Source organism: Anopheles maculipalpis, chromosome 2RL, assembly GCF_943734695.1.
Source record: "Anopheles maculipalpis chromosome 2RL, idAnoMacuDA_375_x, whole genome shotgun sequence".
Classification (NCBI taxonomy): domain Eukaryota; kingdom Metazoa; phylum Arthropoda; class Insecta; order Diptera; family Culicidae; genus Anopheles; species Anopheles maculipalpis.
This window is the reverse complement of record NC_064871.1, coordinates 13,900,780-13,920,823: the sequence shown is the minus strand read 5'-3', so window position 1 is coordinate 13,920,823 and position 20,044 is coordinate 13,900,780. Positions and strand designations below refer to the sequence as shown.

General features: G+C 42.8%; 4 protein-coding genes across 6 annotated transcripts in view; 2 read left to right on the top strand and 2 right to left on the bottom strand.

Annotated features, from left to right (window-relative positions):
* Window positions 1-20,044, top strand: part of LOC126558879 (uncharacterized) — a 553,494-nt gene that overhangs the window by 75,009 nt on the left and 458,441 nt on the right. The gene's annotated exons all lie outside the window — the stretch shown is intronic.
* The window catches only part of LOC126558878 (uncharacterized), a 521,842-nt gene that overhangs the window by 88,856 nt on the left and 412,942 nt on the right, over window positions 1-20,044 (bottom strand). The window lies entirely within an intron of this gene.
* Window positions 1-20,044, bottom strand: part of LOC126557570 (RNA-binding protein Musashi homolog Rbp6) — a 236,002-nt gene that overhangs the window by 169,806 nt on the left and 46,152 nt on the right. For 2 of the 3 annotated variants that reach the window (XM_050213381.1, XM_050213383.1), the window contains 5 exons: window positions 11,766-11,900; window positions 11,028-11,472; window positions 10,253-10,929; window positions 9,865-10,176; window positions 5,399-5,426 (listed from right to left, as the gene is read on the bottom strand). In XM_050213381.1, the coding sequence (XP_050069338.1) occupies window positions 5,402-5,426; window positions 9,865-10,176; window positions 10,253-10,929; window positions 11,028-11,472; window positions 11,766-11,900 (1,594 nt within the window). In that variant the 3' untranslated portion in view covers window positions 5,399-5,401. The remainder of the gene's footprint in view (window positions 1-5,398; window positions 5,427-9,864; window positions 10,177-10,252; window positions 10,930-11,027; window positions 11,473-11,765; window positions 11,901-20,044) is intronic. The other variant, XM_050213382.1, reaches the window with a different exon arrangement.
* The window catches only part of LOC126559885 (uncharacterized), a 47,054-nt gene that overhangs the window by 8,442 nt on the left and 18,568 nt on the right, over window positions 1-20,044 (top strand). The window contains exons 3-4 of the mRNA XM_050216060.1: window positions 12,060-12,148; window positions 12,229-12,289. Of these exons, the coding sequence (XP_050072017.1) occupies window positions 12,060-12,148; window positions 12,229-12,289 (150 nt within the window). The remainder of the gene's footprint in view (window positions 1-12,059; window positions 12,149-12,228; window positions 12,290-20,044) is intronic.

The window sequence follows — 20,044 nt, the reverse complement described above, 5'->3', positions numbered from 1 at the left end:
GCCACGAGCGGGAAAACACACCACGCGATGCTTTTAATTAAGTGTAGTAGCATAAAATTCACAGATTTAAGTATAAATCCTAAAAATATAAATACTAATTGTGTATTGTATGTATGTGTGTGTATATATATATAATAGTCATATATATGTTTTGAAAGCGTCATGTTGTCTTTTGTTCACTTATATGTTTAAATCTCTGCTATCCATGAGTGTGGTTACCTAAGAGTATGAAGTAAACAGGACAATCTATCAACAACGACAGGTGAAGAAAACACAGTTAATCGAGTCACACATCCATTGATACACACGTTTCCTTTGCCTTCCCCAAGGGTAAATATCCTTTAAGGGTTCCTTCAGAACGGAACCGAGGAAGGATCATACAAAACAACCTTTTTTACCTCCTATCTTCACAAGAAAATCTTTCCCGGTGCTTGCTTCCACTTAAAGGGCGGGTTACAAAGGGGTGGAGAAGAGAGGGAGGGCTTGGTTTTCAAAGCGAAGTGAATATAAAAAGCCAACAATTATTGGTCTTTGCATATTGGTTGCAATTTTTGTCATCTCCCGCCACGAAGCCCGCATATAGCACACGTAAGGGTTATTATCTCTTGTGTGTAATAGATATCTTGCTTTACATTGTTGCCCTGATCACGGCCAAAGTCAGGTGCAGCTATGCGATTACTTTTGTCCACTTGCAAACCTCCTTAGCTCCTTAAATACATGTTATGTACATTTACTTTCTCTTTTCGTCTCGATCAATCGAGCACAATGCACTTAAACAGGAAATGGGGAAAATTCTAGTTAACATTTACAGCTTCCACTCTCACTCCCACTTAGTACGGGTTTTTACAAGCTCAAACACACGCGCCACAAGCACGCGAGGGCTGTCCGCATTGTCTTGCTCGTAAACTACCTGCAGCCGCGAGCCACACACACTGTAACACTATAGCACTAACATACACACACAGCACTTCCATTATTAAAAATCGCTCAAAACCTAAGATTCAAAATTCGATGGGATAATTTTAGTGTGTTGCTTAAGGTGTTTCTGTGTCCCTGCGGTGTGAGTTAAGCACCCGGCCTCTCATCGCCCGTGTTTTCATTACCAACACCCCAACCTTGCTACTCGCGTGTGCCCACAAAGCCTATTTTACAAAGACTACACGCGTTCGAATATCACCTTCCTTCTCATCTGCGCAGTAGTATTTTAAGGGTGGAAGCTTTCCGTCTTAACGCGCTGATTTTTCCATTCCATCTGAGGAATCATCTCTATGCTTGCAAATGTTGTCGATTTTGAAATTGGTCCACGTTGTGTTTCCTTTCTCGGTGAAACAACCAAAACTCATCAAATTATACGAAACGAGTCCCTTTTTGCCGTACGTCACTAGCCTTGTGGGTGCCATAGAGGGTCCTGCTGTTAAAAGATAGGCCTTACAACCCCACCACTTGATAGAGCTTTAGCAAAGTCTCAATTGTAAAGTGCGTTCAACGGAGGAAGACAGAAAAAAACGTCGTCACACCTTAGCGTTTTAGAGGAGGTAGGAACGAAGCATTGTCTTGCTGTTGTGAAAATGCTTCAAAACTACATGATTTCGCTATATTCAGTTTTTATCTGCCTGCATCGTGTTTCGTTTGTACCATGAGTGAGCTCAATGCGAAACCAAGCGGAAACCGGACTTTACAAACGAAATTCAATCCGATCGATCCGATCCATAAGAGGAGCATATGATTCGAAAGTAAAATTTTCAGTTCCTTTACCGCCATTGCCTTGCTGCGCATAAATAGTTCCTAGTAATGCTTTTACATTTTTTAACCCTTTCTGTTTTGCTTGTCCTTTTTCTCTCACTATTCACTCACTTGTGTGCGAGGAAAACATGAAGAATTATTTTTATGGTTTTTTGTTTCGTTTTGTTAGCTCGTGTTTTCTCACTCTCAAAATTGTTTACTTAGAGATATAAATTTGCAGCTCGTACATTTTTGTTTTTCATACTTATGGGTTGCATTTACTTTTCCTCCCCACACCTTCACTTGTCTTCTCCTTTCCTTTGTCGTTCTTTTATTTGTTTTACTTTACTTTTTTCTTATCTGCTTCATTTTCACTCATTTATAGTAACAGTTTTTGCTTTCTGATCTGCAGCATTGCTCTAGTATAAATATATGTTTTTTTGTTTATGGAAGAACGTTGGTTACCTTATTTAGCTTATTATACTGATTACTACATTCGAGTCACGCGCATGTGTGTGTGTGTGTAACACAAGGTTTCGGTTGCATTCGTATTTCGAATTTCTCTTCATTTCATTTAAGACTTTTGCTTCTGCTTTTGAGTTCGGGAGCGCTCAAATACGATATGTTTGTCTTTTGTATTTTTTTTTTTGTTGTATTTCTATATACGTTTGTAAGTGAATTCACACCGTCTTCATAGAGGTGTGTGTTTCATTTATTATTTATTATATTTATAAGACGTTTCATGTTTCATGCTTCATGTACAATAAGTTCTTGGTTGAAGGAAAAATTTTCTACACTCGTTATTTGAAAACATTGAATTATCAACACAAAATCAATCCCTACGAACGGTGGTTGAGTATTGTCAAGAAAGGTAGAAGCAAAGCAAATCGTATTCAAATTTACAATACAACCTTTTCAAAGCAATGCTCTCTCATAAGCAGATCTTACAATTTGTTGCCTTATGTTTGTATACATTTGTTTGATATTTTAACGAACACACATTGTGAAAAGGGAAAGGAAAAGACATTAAGGCGACACAGGAAGAAAAAAAAGAGAAAACATTCTCGCTACAGCTCTATTAATGTCTTGAAAACTAAACACAAAAATTGTTCAAAAATCAACGCTTGTAACCGTTAGGATTTCTTTGTATTTTTTTTTTAACTGTGCTTGTGTTGGAAAGAAGTACGAGCTCTAAAAGTATAGACACAAAAACTATATTTGTGATAAAAAATAACGAAACTCTACTGCTAGAATATCGCAAAGAGAATAATCTTTGCTAGGCTATCATTACCCGAATGGAACGTTTAGCAGTAAGTAGAGTTTTGGCATGCGTGGAATATGTTATTGCTGTACTCTATAGCCTCATAATGATACAACTGTTGTATAGTTTTCGCAATATTGGAAACATTTAGTTAAACAAATGAAAATAGCAAAATATTCAAAACATTTGTTTAATTTGCCTTCACATTGTTAGGAAATGAGAGAGTAAAGAAACAAAACAAAAACAGCATTTCTAAAATATTTAACATTTAAAAGTTATCGTACAAAACTTCAAAAAACTTGATACTACGATACAAAATGTGTGTGTGTGTGTGTCTACTGAATTTACAAAATATGTATGTTTAAGTATTTGATAAACGGCACGAACAAACAAACTTATATCTCTAAGCTAACCGTTCACCACCACCCCAGGACCGGGTGGAAGATCAGATGCTAACTTTAATACAGCAAACCTGTTAAGCGCTAGAGTTTGAACATGAAGGGGAGTATAAATCGAGCGCAAGACAGTAAAATGGGAAACGCTTTTCTAGTGTGCCAGAGAGATAGAGAGAGAGGAAACACATGAGCAGTCAGAGTGGAAAAAAAGTTCAGTGTACAGCCCTCTCGAATTAAGCTTGACGAAGCCTATCATCAACATTTGTCATTCAATCACAATACATACAAAATAATATTAAAACAAAAAACAAAAATACGGCAAAACGTATTTACTGAATGCATTTGTTTACCTCTAATCGAACGTTAACCTGTGTACCAACAACAAAATCGAAAACCATTTCAAGTTTAGTTTTGGCTTTTTTATGTGTTTTTTTTTTGTTTCTTTTCCACGCTGTGAGACAGAAAACTTCAACACGTGTGAAGACACTGCGTAACGTGCGTTTTAAGCATATGTTAAACCTTTTTTTCTATTACGTATGAATTTATGGTCGAAAAAGATAAATTCCCATTTGCATTGAAGGCTTCATTAATGGAAGATGCGCGACTTTTTGCCTTTCGCTCTATTACATTACGCACTATTTTGTTTTTGGGAAGCTATTACATTATCTAAATACAAAACGTTTTATGATGTGAATGAGTAATACAAAAGCGAAAACAAATATGAAACAGTAAGGGAAAATAATAATTTAAAGCAATTTCAGCTAAACATAAATTTTGTGACAACAGTTGTAAGGAAACACGATAGGTTTAATTTTTTAAAATTTCCATAAAAGCACTTCAGACACTTCAGAATAAGTATCTCAGTGGTCGACAATTTTTTGCAATCAAAAATGTTTAAATACTTTCAACAAACACATTGACAGTCGACACAGGGATGCCGACCACTGGCCCAGACGATCGGTGTTCAATAATTTATCTTTCGCACGCGTTTGAAAACACACCGCATGGAGAGAGACAACATTACGAGCCGTGAAGGAATTAGCCCCAGAAGCCGGTTCGCCAAAAAGGCATGGGAGGGGGGGGGGGGGGGGGGGCACACTTCGTAAACGAAACGTGACTGACACATTGAGCGCTGCGCGGCTAAGAATAGCGCAATAATATTACCGCCAACCTACACACCATATCCTTCGCTGGCAGAGAAACTCAGGGCAGGAGAGGAAAACCAAAAGAAAACCTTAAAGCATCGCACGATCGTTCTTGATTGATGGATCGGGTTTTTCACGTGCCTTTCCATCATACCACCATCACAGCTGTCGGTTGACCAAGCGACAAGGTTCCCTCGTTCGTCTTGGAAGTCCGGAATGAAGAGAAAAAGGTTTTTTTTTCTCGTCAGGGATGTGGGATTTCCGCTAAAGGAACAACGAATATAACCAGCTAGCTGCAATGTCAGAAAATGACCATTTGTTCTCATGAGTGAAAACACATTTCCATTTCTTTTTTTTTTTTCTTTTTGGACGCATTGCGTCCCACATTGCGCGTCATGAATGGAGTCCGATGTAATGTGTTGCCAAGTGTAATTGTGACTTTTTTTTAAAAATAACCCTCTTAAACGAAACTTAATACCTAACGCCTAAAGTTATACTAAGGATGTTAAACCTATGTATTCTGAACATAATTGAGGAAATGACATCTTATCTTGAATAGCATCGATCAAAGCAAGATTTCTTCACCTAGAAACCTACACGCGAAAACTAAAACAAATTAATATAATCACTTGCATCTAGCTTAAAACGTGCCTTAACTAAAACAGTCTTCATGATGTATATTATAAACGAAATGATGAATATAAATGATCCTGTTTCATCTCTCCTGATTCACTGCTGATTCTATGCGATCAAACGCATGGAGTATGTGCCGGTTGAACCCGGGAAGGGGGAAGTAAGGAAAAGCAACAGATGTGTTGCATTCATTAGTTACAAACGTGTGTGCATTAAGGGATACGGGTGATGAACACGAAGATATCTCAACAGTGGCTTTCAGGATACAATCTAGAAGGACACAGTAACGAAAATAAATAGAAAATTTAATAAAAATCATACAAAGTATGGAGGGGAATTTAATAAAACAACGAAAACAAAAAATGCCTTAAACAGAAAAATCAATTCAATTACCAAACATCGAAAGCATCCTCTAGAACAACGTTGTTAGTCGATTAGCGCACCAGCACCTAGTTCGGATAATGTTAATACTCGATGGCGAAACCTTGTACATTGACTCACATTGACTGTCAATGTGTAGCTCCTCGTTCTTTTTTCCATTTATATTGATTATCTATTTCCACCGTCCCGACCAAAGTCGCGGAGAAAAACCCACCATTGTCCATCAGACATTCCTTGTGTTTGCGTCCTATTTTAATCCGGAATACGGATACAAAAATAGACGAACAATATCCCTTCCAAGTGCTTAAAAACAAACGCACCAAAATGACCCCAACCGCTCTGGGTTGCGCCACAGGATCATTCCAATGGAAGGACAGTTTTCATCAATTATGCAAAACGCACCCACTTACAGACAAGGACACACGCCATCTTTCCTGGGTCACATACACTTTTCGTACACTTAGGCTCACCCCGGACTCGGTCAACCACACACAGGGTTCGACTGACCGAAGTCAGTTTCAATATCTGGCCGGTACTATCTATAAATACAATAAATAGATGAATTATGAACTCACGCAAGCAATGCGTGTGTGTGTATGTGAATCATGACGACCGCGACAACGACATGAGGCCAGAGCCTGGGGGCGGATGTGGTTTTAAAAATAGCACACCACATGACAGACGGTTGGGCGGTATGGTATGGCCGCAATCACTTATGAATGGTTTAAATGTCAGTAATGAGAGCGCGACATCGAACCGGTCCCGGTGAACTGCAGCGTGTCCAAATCATGCACAGCACGGCCATACATTCACACACACACACGGTGCCAAAAGGTGGAACGTTTCGAACCTGTCAAAGACCTTGCGCTGCGGCGGCCGTTCATTAGGTTTGGTCCAATATTGGTCTGCTGCCATTGCTGCCTGCCGGCGGTACTGTTATGCAATTGGAACACGGTAATGATATCCCAACGGAAAATTAACATCTTGTTTTGTATCGTTAGCCGAAGCATTGTATTTCGGTAATCTGGGTAACCCAAACTACTTGAAACAAGTGGGTTAGCCTCTTGCTTCACTTTGGCAGAATTTTAATGAATATTCAATGTTGATAGCTTGAAAAGATAATAAATTGTATCTGCCTATACCGAATCAATATCGTACAACACAAAGAAAAATATTAAAATATAGCAACTTGATACTTATTTCTGCTCCCAAGTACCTCTATGTTGCAAATTTTTACATTCAAACACGCAATAACGCCAATAAAAGAGAAAAAGCCACAAAAATACAGCAAACACGAGTAGAACATGGACAAGGAAAGAGTAAAACATAACCCAAGAATTAAAGAACACAACAACATAAAAGTTAACACAACAACAATGAGAGAAACACAATGAGAAAAACGGAACAAACGGAAAGAGAAGCATTAGAGTGAGACAAAGATAATCTCGGGTTAGGTGTGTGGGGGGGGTATGTTTTTAAAAATAGTTATATTTATTAGTTTGTCATTCGTGCTTTACAAATGCAAATTAAAATACAGTAAAAACTAAAATGTATCAATTACAATCATAAGTACATTCGGCATTTATATCCGCCTTTGGCCGGAGGTTTTGAGCGGGAGTGTAATGACTGCCGATGTGCCCGTCCCATGTAAATGTTTGATGCCTTCTGAAGCTTTCCATTTTCCTGCCTATTTTTTAAGGAGAATGAAAGGAACATCATCACATGCAAACAAATAGCACGACACATACACATACCACACGCGCACACACTCCCACTCAAAAAACAACTCCACGGGCCGGCGGCGCATACACACTAACGAAACACACTAAAGCGTATTATACGGGGGTTTACTAAAAACCAAGTACTAATAAATAGTAGATGATATGGAGAGTAATACAATAGTTAGGTGTGAAAGAAATCAAAATGCTCTTAAACATTATGATGAGAACGTTTACGAACTAACAACCAAATGTGGATTAAAAACTATAATACTAAAGAATGGAACGCGCGCTTTTTTTTTCAAATTCATTCAACACTAATTACGACGCCTTAAAAGCTAGAGACAGTTACCGCGTTGCAATCATTTCCAGTAAGTTTTGCCGTTGCATGATGGTGGTGGTGGTGTGGCCGCAAGTTTTAATATGCTCTACAGTAAAAGGTGTAATCAGATAGCAGCGGTATCGAAATGCAAATGTGTTTACAATCGGGCTAATTTAAGGATGCCAATATTAGGTGCTCTGTTAGAACTCGCGGAACCTCTCGGACTCTTGGACTGGTTCATAGTCTGGTAAAGTCTCTTGGTAAACTTACAGCTAAAAATAAATGTAATCTGCCTCTTTTGTACAGTAGACGTACTTTCAACGCGAAAACCGTATTCCAAACTTTATGAAGCAAAAGGTTTTAAAATGTAAGGCTACGAGTAACTACTAATAACAAAAATACGTCACATGTTGGCTGAATTATCGCTTTTAAGCAGGAGGATAGAATGTATTCATATCCTCCCGTACATACTAGCACTAGACTTCGTTCCGCACGCTAACGTCATACTAAACTAAATGCTTAATAAGGAAAACGTTTACCTTTCATAACCTTGTTTTCAATCAAGTTTTTTTTTAAATATACACGATTTTTTAAAAGAAATGCAAACACATTCAACGAATGTTATGGAATGAATTGTTGTATTTTGTATGGTCTGCTTCACCTTCAAGCAATGATGATTCGCACAATTATTGCTTTTTTTTTTGCTTGTAAGAAGCGTCACGTTTCTTAACGTGGTGAGAACGAAACGTACCACTATGTACTGTAAAACCAGTTGATAGGCAGAAGGTGCCAATATTTTATGTTGTACAAATTAAAAATAATTATAAAATCCTTACCACGGCATTGTGGTGCTTTTCACAATCTATTTTAAACCGATATGAAGAAAGGAGTAATTAAAGCGAGCATGTCTATAAGCAAGTCTTCTCCATCTCGAGGAGCAAGCTTTCCTTAGACCAAAAATGTTTTGTAAGCTAAGTAAAGCTATTTTTACTTCTAATTATCATGTTAAATTAAAATTTAATAGAAAAGGAAAGATCGTATTTGGGGAAATTAACTTAAAAATGAATTAATCAATTTTCAAAGTAATCTGCTATTTCGCTCAATAACTAGGCTGCTAGAGGATGATACTGTTTCAAGTAATGATGAGATTTGTAATTAATGTACAAACCTAGATTCTGTGAGTGATAGTTTGCATGAGAGCTTGGCCATTTCAGTAGTTAAAAAGCGTATTTTCTAGTAACGAACCGAACCGAAACTAAAAGCGACTATTAAGTTCAAAACTTCCAACGGGCACACATACACACACACACACACATCCCAGCTACGGTTTGAACTGTTCTACTGCCGCTGTGGACATCGTGTACACTTGTTATGATGCATATTTTACAAATATTTATACTATTTATACTTGTTTATTTCAATTTCTATGAATGAGGATTTATGAAGGTTTCGCGTGCTTTTGTTTTCCCTTCCGGTACATGCATTATTTCTGATAGATATTTAGCCTTTTTGTGTTTTACTTTTCCTTCTGTTCCAACCACACGATATCTGGCACTTTTGCTAAAATCCTTCTCCTTCAGACGACACGTGCTTCACCCACCTCATTACACTATTGGGGGGGTGGGGCGCGGGCTATATGGAGTGAGGGACACGGGAACTAAATGAGCTGAACACCCCTCTGTGTCGGTTACCGTCGCTCCGTTGCACGATGTTGCAAGAGTTTGCTTGCCTGGGTTAGCGACACCCGACAACACTGACCCACCCTGAGAAGGTTAGCTCGACGATCACCTGATGCTCTCTAATCCCTGACCCCTTTTTACATGCACATCCTTGTGCTTATGCATGTATGTCCAATTTTGTCCTCTTTCATACGAAAGAGCGTGTTACAGTGGGACCGATACCCGCGGGAATTATATTATTGCATTTTAAATGATATATTCTTTTCGTTCGAAAAGTGTTTCACTCAAGCTACTACTACCTGGTACACGGCGCTTACATTATATTCAGTATGTGTACGTCGATTTTACATCCGCCATTATATCTCCTCCGAACAAGTACTGCTATTAGCGGTGATTCTAAGGTTATAATCTCAGCGAGGGGAAAAGGGAAAACAAACAGTGGGTGTGATAGGAACAGAGCAGTGTGTATGTGATGACTGAATGGGATGATGATTCGCGGGGGGTTGCTCTTATTTTAGGAACGCAGGGATGTTGAGGAAAAAGTGAAACGAACAGGAGGCAGAGAGAAAGAGCGCGCGGTTGTGGGGAGAGATGAAATTTATACATACATTCCCATGCCGTACAGCGAGCCCCAGTCGACGCCCTGGAAGCTCGACATATCGACATTGGCTAGGCTGTAGCCCTGGTAAGGGTTCGTCAGCCCGGCGGCAGCCATCTGTGCGGCGGCGGCGGCCTGTTGGCTCGTCTGCTGTGGAGCAGCTTGCGTGGCTACGGTGGCTCCGGCGACAGACGTCGGATGCGGTACCTGCTGCGGCTGACCTTGGGCGGCCTGGTTAGCGGCAACGCCCGACAGTGGGTTTACAGCGGCGGCTGCATTCGCGGCGGCGGCAGCTGCCGATGGAATGGAGTATGGCGAGTATCTGCAAAGACACGTATAATAATGATAGATTAAATGTTAGCAACAAGCCATACAAAGGACACCACCGAACCCCTTACCTAAAGCTATGCAGTGTCGGTGGATATGTAGTGAAGACTTTGCCGAAACCATTTTGTACTTGCATGGCAGCGGCTGCGGCAGCAGCCTGTGCAGCTTGAGCTTGCGCTTGCACCATCAGCTGATTGGTGGCGAGCGGATTCACCAGTCCCGGATTACCGCCGGCCTGGGCCGCCCCCACCAAACGTGCCGCGGCGGCCGAATTCGGTGCAGCAGCTGCCATCGGTACACCCAAGTTGCCCAGTATGATACGCTTCTGCAGCAGCTGCTGTGCGGTCGGTGCAACCGCCTCCTTTGGCTGAGCCTTCTTGCACTCCACCTTCTTGTTCTTGATGGTGTGGAAGTGAATTTCGCACACCCGATCGACCACATCCTCATTCTCGAACGTCACAAAACCGAACCCACGGTGACGTTTCGTCTGCTGGTCCATCAGCATTACCGTTTCCTCCACCTTGCCAAACTGGCTGAAGTATGTCTTCACCTCTTCGGCGGACGTGTCCTGGCTGACACCGCCGACGAAAATTTTCTTCGTTTTGTTCGACTGCGTCTTCGGGCGGTTCTTGGGTGTGGCGTGTTTCGGATCAATCTTCTTACCATCGAGCGTGTGGATCGGTACCTGGAGCACCTTGTCAACACTGTTCGGTTCCTGGAATGTGATGAACCCAAAACCACGGCTTCGCTGTAAAGAGAACCATGGCGAGAACCATCGCGGGCATGTTCAGTATAAAACAGGGATTTTTTTTATGGGATGAGAATAATTCTTCACACGTTGCCTACCTGTGTGACCGGATCTTTCATGATGAGAACGTCCGTAACGGTGCCGAACATACCGAAGTATTCGCTCAGCTTCTCGGACGACGTTTGCCAGCTCAGCCCACCGACAAACAGTTTCCCCGGTGCCGGATCGCTACCGTTGTTCGGTGTCGATCGACCGGATGAGCTGCCATTGCTGGCGTTACCTCCCTTGGAGCAACCGTTAGCGCTAGCTCCATTCACCTGCTGCTGTTGTTGCACCTGCACCTGCTGCTGCTGTTGCTGAGCCTGCTGCTGTGCCTGCTGTTGCTGTTGTGCTTGTTGTTGCTGCTGCTGTTGCTGAACCTGTGCCTGTACCTGTTGCTGCTGGATCTGTTGTTGAATCTGTTGCTGCTGGGCTGGGTTCGGTTGTGGTTGCTGCTGCGGTGAAAGTACCTGCGGCTGCTGCTGTGATGTTTGCGACTGTTCTCTATGAACACAGTTGGAAGAAAGAAACACCATTTTCGTAAAGTAGACGTTGGACGATAGATGCATTGTGTGCTGCCTCAAACAGGTCTCACACTAAAGCGCGTTTGCGTCTCTATGGTGGGCTGACATAGAACGCTTCAAAACTAGTGAATTTTATCGGCAACGGTTACTATGATTAATGCTAATTTGAATCTTCTGGTACATGGGTAGCAATGAATACTATCATATCAACTGTCAAAAGTTCATCCCCCCCTTACAGTGTAAATTAGATGCGAAAAAACGTCATCAACTTACCTCTTGATTTGTTGCTGTTGGCTAGCGGCTACGGCGGCTGCCTGAGTAGTGAGCAGAGTAGGTTTCAGTGGCACCAGCGTAGTGTGATGAAGCTCGTGTGTGTCCAACAGTCCATTTGGGTCCAGCGTTCCGGCACTGTAAAAACAAGCGAAAAAAAAACGACTTTAGTCTATTTTGATAAACTTTAATTTTTAAACATTTATGTCGTTTTTTATCATTGTTTAGATTTGTTCCTCCCAAACATGTAAAATAATAATATTATCTCAATTTGCTTGTTTTTTATTGTAATTACAGGTTATACCATTGGTGCTCATCATGACAGTAGCTGTTGTAGGATGTACGGGCTTCATTTTTTACTCGAGTGGCACCCGTACGGATGTGAGGTAAATATATTTTTGTTTTTCATAACTAAGCTCTACATCGATTTTACATCATGAATTTCTTTACTTCTGTTATCCTACAGCTTGAACAAAAAAATATTCCCGCATGATACCATGGACGTAATGCAGCCGCAGAAAAGAAAGGTTAGTGAAGAAAACATGTTTTTTTATGCTGGGCTTTAAATTTATTTGGGAAATCATTTTTGCGTGATCCATAATATTTAATCAAGTCCATGAATTGTGTAACGTTTTATTACAATTCATTTGCAGTGGGCATCAATGGGGTTAATAAGAGTATGAAAAATTAATCAATTATCAGAACCTCCGCTTGAATGTGAGTGGTTTGGAATTTAGTTCATCTAAAGTGTAACTATTGCAAATTCCCCTATTCCTTTCTCACGTCAGGCAAAAAGATTAATAGGTTGCGTGTTAAATAACACCAGAAGCAGGGCAACAAACACTTAGTAATCATCATCATTGACCAACACACTTTGCCAAGTCCTAGAATGCGTGTCTAGGTACTCCTTCCTCTTATCGGAGGTTTATTTCACCCAGTGAAGGGAAATTTCCAAGCCTGAAACCGGCACAGTCCCAGTGCCAATCATGTCCGACCCGCATGAATTAAGCCGTCAAGCCTTCGTCTCTTAGTTGGCAGCAGTCACATGACAGGTGGGAACGAATCGCAAGAACCTGCCAGACATACCCGCCAGGCCAGGCCAGGGTTCGAAACTAAACCTTTTTCACCATCAGTCTGGTGGGGTCCGGACTGGACGAACAAGACCAACCGAAACCTACACATCGACCGGTTGGAAAACAACAGGTTACAACCGAAAGAACGGGGTTACTTACTCACACAACAAACCTCTGCATATTCGCGTGAATGCAAGGATTTTTTTTTTGTTGCTCCCTTTACACCTTCTTCTGGATTAAATCTTGCCAGGCTGGGAAATACATATATTTTCACCTCAAAAGCACCAGTCGCTGCCAGTATACTTTCGCTGTAAGGGTAACCTTAATCGTGGCAGGACATGAGGGAGACGTAAATTCTTGACGAAGAGCTTCCGAAATAGGGCGTTGAACTCGAACCCTCGCGATTATTTAAGAGATTATGTACATGGGTCGCCCCATGTGTGTGTGTGTGTGTGTGACTGTTTGTATGCGCAAATGCCAGTTTGACAGTGTGTTTGTGAGGCGAGTGTTCTTGCGTGAGGCGTGAATATGGGCGCAAGAGCGGAAGTCCGGAACGACCTAGAATCCACAACACTCATACTCTACGTAAAACCTGATATATCCGGATACCCGGAACGAAAGCAGGTCGATCTTCGTCCTTTTTCGTGACCGATATGTATGCGTCCGGAGCTGCAAGGAACACTCCAGAGCAGAGCTATTTTTGAAACTTGGTTTACAGTTTCTTTTCTGAGCACACACCGAGGTTCATTGCGAAAATTGGGGATAATATCAAATACTCCACGATTTCGATAGTAATTACCACATTCGGACTGATATTAGCCGACAAATTTCATCACTGAAAAAGGACTTTGCAGAACTAAATGCTATAACAATAGCCCAACGTACCGGCAAACGCATTAACTCTCCACGATGAAACGCTATTGATTTTCATCCATCCTTTCTCAGTCCGAGCCCTCTGTGTCGAATTCAATGAAGAAAAGGAAAAACTCTCCCTTTCTTGTCCCTGCACACAGAGTCCTGCATCATAACCGGAGCTCTCGCTTGGGAGAGATTTTGCAAGTTGCGATTATAAAATTCACTGGAACTCTGTATGTGCGCGATCATCCTTACTCCAGCATTTACCCAGGATAAACGTGGTGAAGAAATGGATAGAACCGGGAAGAACCGCGGGACTCATGCATTGGAAATAGGGTGACTAGCGTCATCGGTGCCTAAGTGCCTTTTTTGACGTCATCGATTGGAATGTTCACCAACACATGGAAAGCAACATGCAAAACGGGAAGCTCAAAATGAGAGCCAGTTATTCATTTGTGAGTTTTTTACGTACGTTCCTTGTTGGAACCTACCTGCCAACTTGACATCAGGATCTGCGCATGTCCGCGAGGGGGAGAGAACTTTTGCTACACACCAGTAGTAGCAGTAGTGTGCGTAACTACCGTGCACGGACACAAAATTCTCCGTTCTGGATAGACATTCTCAGGCATTTACCGATATGCCGGGGACATGGCACTTGCTACCGAGTGCGTTTTATGCTTTGTAGGAATTTTCCACTCATGAAATTTTGTCTAGATCCATGCAATGATAATGCAGTATGAAACGTTTCCATATCCAGTGAGCAGAACGTTACAGCAACATCCCACAGGATATTTTCCTGAACTGTAGAACAGTGTAAAAAGTTCATCGTTTTTTTTTGTTGCCGACCGAGTCCACCCTCTCGCAGGGTGCGAGCCTGCTACTAGCACTCATACCATCATGTGCATAACCCACATACAACACATCACTCCACAAACACACGCTAATAAAATGGTCCTAGGAAAAGAATGGGCGCGTGCGTGTGCGCGCTGTGACTGCTCGTGTACGTGTATGTGTGCACCAAGCCCGTGTGGCTGGTGTTGTCATGACACCACCGGGGAACTCCGGTGCCGGATAAAGGGAAAGTAGCCATCCCGTTAGTCGTTAGGATTGGCTCGACCAGTGCGGATATATTTGGTGCGGATTCTTCTCTCACAAGAGCAGTCTTTTTATATCCTTCTTTTAAAAGCCCAACATCTCAATCACTTGCTGCTACTACTGCTACTAGTATTGCCAGGAGCAAAGCAAAATGGAAAGCATTCAGCGAAAAGAGACCATTTTTCTTCAACGGCAGTGCTCGACGTGGTGCTCCATAACTGCTTCGTCTGATGGATTTTTCTTGTAGAATTATGTGAGCTCGAGCCAGCTCCGTGGCTCGAGTTGTGTGCAGCTGTGGGTTTAATCAACGCATTCGGCGTTTAGCTCCATAACTTGGAAAATTCCATGCAGACGAACAAGTGTATCTTATTAAAAACCCTCCCAAGTGTTTCAATATATCCTTGCTTTCTCCAGCCTCTCTCTCTCTCTCTATCTCGCTTTCTGGTTCGCCTTGCGCCGTGTCCACCGTGAGTGTTAGCACATCGCCCTTACAAGGATACCAGTACCGGAGGGTTGAGTTGCCAAGGGCAAGGTGGAATGTAGCGCAAAAGCATCGCACACACAATTGAACGCGGTTGTACACCCTCCAAAAAGTACCACCACTACCGTAAACCAGGCGCACACACTGGCAAGTGGTGCGCGCGTTTCATATCGTCGCTGGATTCCGGGGAATGTCGCGTGGCAAACACACAAACACACCCACCGGCCGTGTTAATATGATGGTGGCGAGATCCTCGAGACACACTCTCTTTGCACAGTGCACTATGGGAAGTACGCAGTTGAGGGAGCTTTTCTTCATGCCAGTCCCACCACTGTGTGCATGTGGATGTGTGAGTGTGGATGTGTGTATGGTTTACGTTTGTGTGAGAAAGGCGAGGGAGGCGTGTGCTCGCGTTTTTTCGTCTGAAAGCATCACAGGACAATTCCATTTGCCAAGAAGTAGTCGAAACAACTGTGCCAAAAAGGTGCGACCCGTAAGAGTTGTGTCCGTCCAATATCACCGAGCCGAGCACGGGAGATATTGTACGCGAAACGCCATTTTCCATTTCCAAAAATGTCAGTAAAAGAGGAATATTACAAGTGACGAGCAGGATAAGTGGTGGGTAAAGAATTTGGGGGAATGATACTACTAGTGCAAATTTGGACGGGTTTCGCGTACGCGAATCATCTCAACAAACGGGTGCTGCTCTCAACGATGTGCGGTCAATTGCAGAGATCTTCAGTGCTTCAGTTGCGTCGCGCAGGAAGAAGTTTGCGGGTGATCCTTTTTGGATCAGTTTTATTCGTACGTCCTCTAGCCGTCGATGATATTGTCCTGTCACAGCAGTACTTTTTGCCTAGTTTACTGTTGTTTCGGGACATTTCCACCGACGCTAGAGCTTTCATCCATCCATTACCAATTCACCCACGATGCATCCGATTGTGATTGTTTGCTGTGTTCAGCTTTGACTCGAACAAAGCGAGAGTATTTCGTCATCGACGTCACTCTCGACTACCCAAAAATTGACACGAGACCACCTTACACATGGATTACGGTGGGTCTGTGTCTTTTACCTCTTGTGTGCTTAACCATAATGTGTGTCCCTGTGTGTATGCGTGTTTGTGTGTGTGTGTTTATGCCCATGTGAGGACCCTCCAGTCACAAGCGACCGACCGCATATAGCTCGTACCAGGGCTATGGTTCTTACCGGTTACACACGGCTTTGATGCGACACACTTCTAATTGGATTAGGCGCTTTTCTAACATGCCAAACTAGAGTTCGATCGACACGCAGATAAGCCCAGGCCCTTGTGTGCCACTGTGGATTAACGACATCAAGCCACCATTCCGAGGCAAATGACACGGCGAATACCTCCCTCCCCATTCGGTGTGTCCCCGCCGGAAAAGAAGAAGCAGCAAGCCAACCAAAAACTGCTCGTATAGAGACCAACCCTATTATTCAAGATGGCGTCGGAAAAGGCACTCTATCGCCGTGTTTCACTCTCACCGACAGCGAACGCCACACTCCTCTCATGCGCTGTTTCGTTTGTTCTCCCTCGTTTTCCGACCGTTTTCATTTAGCATAGATGTATCCGACATCATCATCCCTATCACGTCGTCGTCGTCGTCGTCATAGGCAAAAAAAAGGGTATCTCGTGCTCGTGTGAAGAAGGAACAACTCTTCACAGAAATTGACATCCGTTCGAGACTCTGCTTAGTTGTTGGTAATATGCCAAGCATAGCGCGGTCCTGTGCAAGGAACAGAACCTGATGCAGTAGAATACGGTGTGCTGCCACCACACCCCTTTGCAACAACCACCCCAACACAACACAATGAACTGCGTGTGGTGGTTGAGCGGCACTCGACAACCCTCGCGATTATCGATCCCATTCTTACTATATCCGGAGACCCGGATACGGAACGATACTCAACACACCACCCGGGTGCGTTAGGCTGTGCTGTGCGTTGTGTGGCCAATTGTCTGTATGAGTGGGGAAAAAAACGAAACCTTTCTGGCTGTGGTGCGTTCTGGGTTAACTTTGAGATTAATAACTTTGACATTTCAATGACATTCTATGGGTACGATTTACGAAAGACTTTAAACAGGTGCCATCTAATATCTAACCCCACACATATACAAATACACGGACCTAGAATATCCTTTTCTCGCTGTGCTATTCAACCGCACGCTGCAAAATATCATATCTTTTCGAGTGTGCGTAACGTTTGGCAAGTCCCAGAGAAGCAGGTAGTAAGGTTATTGATTTCTTTCGCGAGTGAGCAACGCTTCGCGGTGGGTCTGCAGTTCAAAAAAAAAAAAAAACCCTCTACCACAACGCTCACGAAAAACAAATTTCATTGAGGGGACTTTCTCTTGTCCTTCGAAAGGAAAATGAATCAGTCTTGTACGCTGCATAAGCTCTTGCGCTTTTCTAAGCTTTTGTTTCTCTAGTTGGATAATCAGTAGAACGTTTGATGAAAAACAATCATCCCGAGATGGCTGAATCTGTATATGCCTCTGGCAAAATTAAGTATACCTACTGCTTACGGCTTCCATTACTCGGTCTATTCGTACCCCACGCGAGATACAGTCCCTTAGCACGTCGATGGACAAGAGAGAGCGCGTGGCCCTTTAATTGAATATTAAAGCCTACGGCCATGCCCACACACACACACGCACGCACACAGCGTATCATCAAAGGACTTGTCTTTTCCATTATGGCCATCCCTTCACGGTGACCTGGCCCGCCGATGCGCATACAAACAAAAATACGAGATCCATCGCGCACGCAACTCCCTCTCGGACACACATTGGCACACCAAGAGTTCCATGCGAAAAAATAAAAGATGAAACGACCGACGACGACGGCTACGTTGTCCTCATCCATGCACACCATAATTCCCCACACAACGGAACAACCCGTGGTGCTGCAGACATTAATCTAATGCACACTGGTTGGGCTGCATTTTACAAAAGCATTTATCAAAAGCGAAAGCGTCCACCATTCGGCATCATCATCGAGGGACAGGACGAATTAAGCCGATTCCTAGAATCGTTCTTGCCGGTCGGCACTCTGAGTAGTGTCATCGGAAGCCTTTCCGACTATCACCGGCACATAAGAGTGCCTGGGGGCCCCAGAACCTGTCTCTCCCACAGGATGTGCGTGGTATAATAGATTTTTATTTTTAGCATCACTCCAATCGACCGATGGGAAAATGGGAATCAGTTTTTTTTTCTTTTTGGGGAATCGTTTATATAGAGTGAAATAAATGGACGAATAAACTAACGCTGATTACACTTCTCATCAGTTATTGGAAGAAACATGCGCACTACAGTACTGTGTTGAAGTGAGCTTTTTTCTGTTGTTTTTGCCTGTTCATTAGCTGTTGTTTCGAAAAGAAATGGAAAGGAACGTTGACCACACAAAACACACTCCCACGTAATGTCCTGCCTGGGAATGGTTAAAGTCACGAGGAAAAATGGGGTTTCATTTTCCACCACTTGGGACGCTACACGGTAAAGCTTGAACGCTTTTCATACGTTCGGTTCGTGTCCATGGTAAAGGATATTCGTCCTTTGAAGTTGGTTGTTTCGCAAAGCTCACCGCTAGGGTGCGCTCTCGTCGTTGTTGGAAATGTTCACTTTTGCTTTCACTAGATGACAGTAGAGGGCGCTTTTACAAGCATACAAACAGAGGAAATTGTTTAGGGATATTTTTTAACCCCGAATACCATTTCCGGAATATATCCACCCACCCTACGTAGTGTCTGTTGAAGCGTGGGCATTGTTGCAAAGTTGTAGCGCAAAATCGGTATCGCCTTGGGTAGGGCTTTTGGGACTCTTGCATAACAGCACTACAGGAAGCAAAACGAGTAAAAAGGCACCCTTGACAGATAGACTGAAAGGAACGTGTGTTGTGCCGGGGTGTCGGTTGTCTCGGGGAACAACAAATTAAAATCTTCAATGTTGCGAATTTGCATGCCACATCCACTTGTCTGTCTGCTTCGCCTGCGATAGAGGCTCCAAACCAAAAATCAACCAAACGATGGGTACAAACACAAAGTTTATGTGTGCTCCTCCCTCACCACCAATGGCGCGACACGGAATAGTCAAATCAAACAAACAAATAAATCAAACTATTTAGAGCACGTCGAGCCGCATCCAAGCCCGTTTGATCGATAGAATATTCGGCAATAATGGCAGAGGAAAATAAAAAACAATCCGAAGGACTGCTAGAAACGACGCTAGAGGGATCCTTCCCCGTTCAGTTTGAAACATGTGTCCTTATAAAAATGCGAAAAGCATATTCTACTAATCTAGATGAGGGGTATTGCCGATGTTAATTGCCGTACTACTAAGGCACCAAAGCACACTCTTTGGGGCAGAGTATATAGTTCGACCACTGTGTGTAGTGCTACCCCACATCAACTGCATATTCCTTGTGAATCTCCTCACAGAGTGTACACGGGGGGCAGGCAAAAGGTACAGCGCCAAAAACTTTTCGTGTGTGACCAGCATCAACATGACATAAATAATCCATTCGATCTCCCTCCAGCACTCTACTCGTACAGCTTTTCTTACCTACCCTGGCCAGGATATTGTCCCACCTTTTCATTAGGGTGATTCTGATCCACTTTACCACTTCTATATGGGGGACGGCAGCAACAACAAAATGGGATTTATGTATAGAGGAAAGTAAAAAAGAAGCGGGAAACAAAAATCCGCACCAGAGGAAGGAAAATTGTGCTCTTTTTCTTCTTTTGGCAAGCGCGAAAA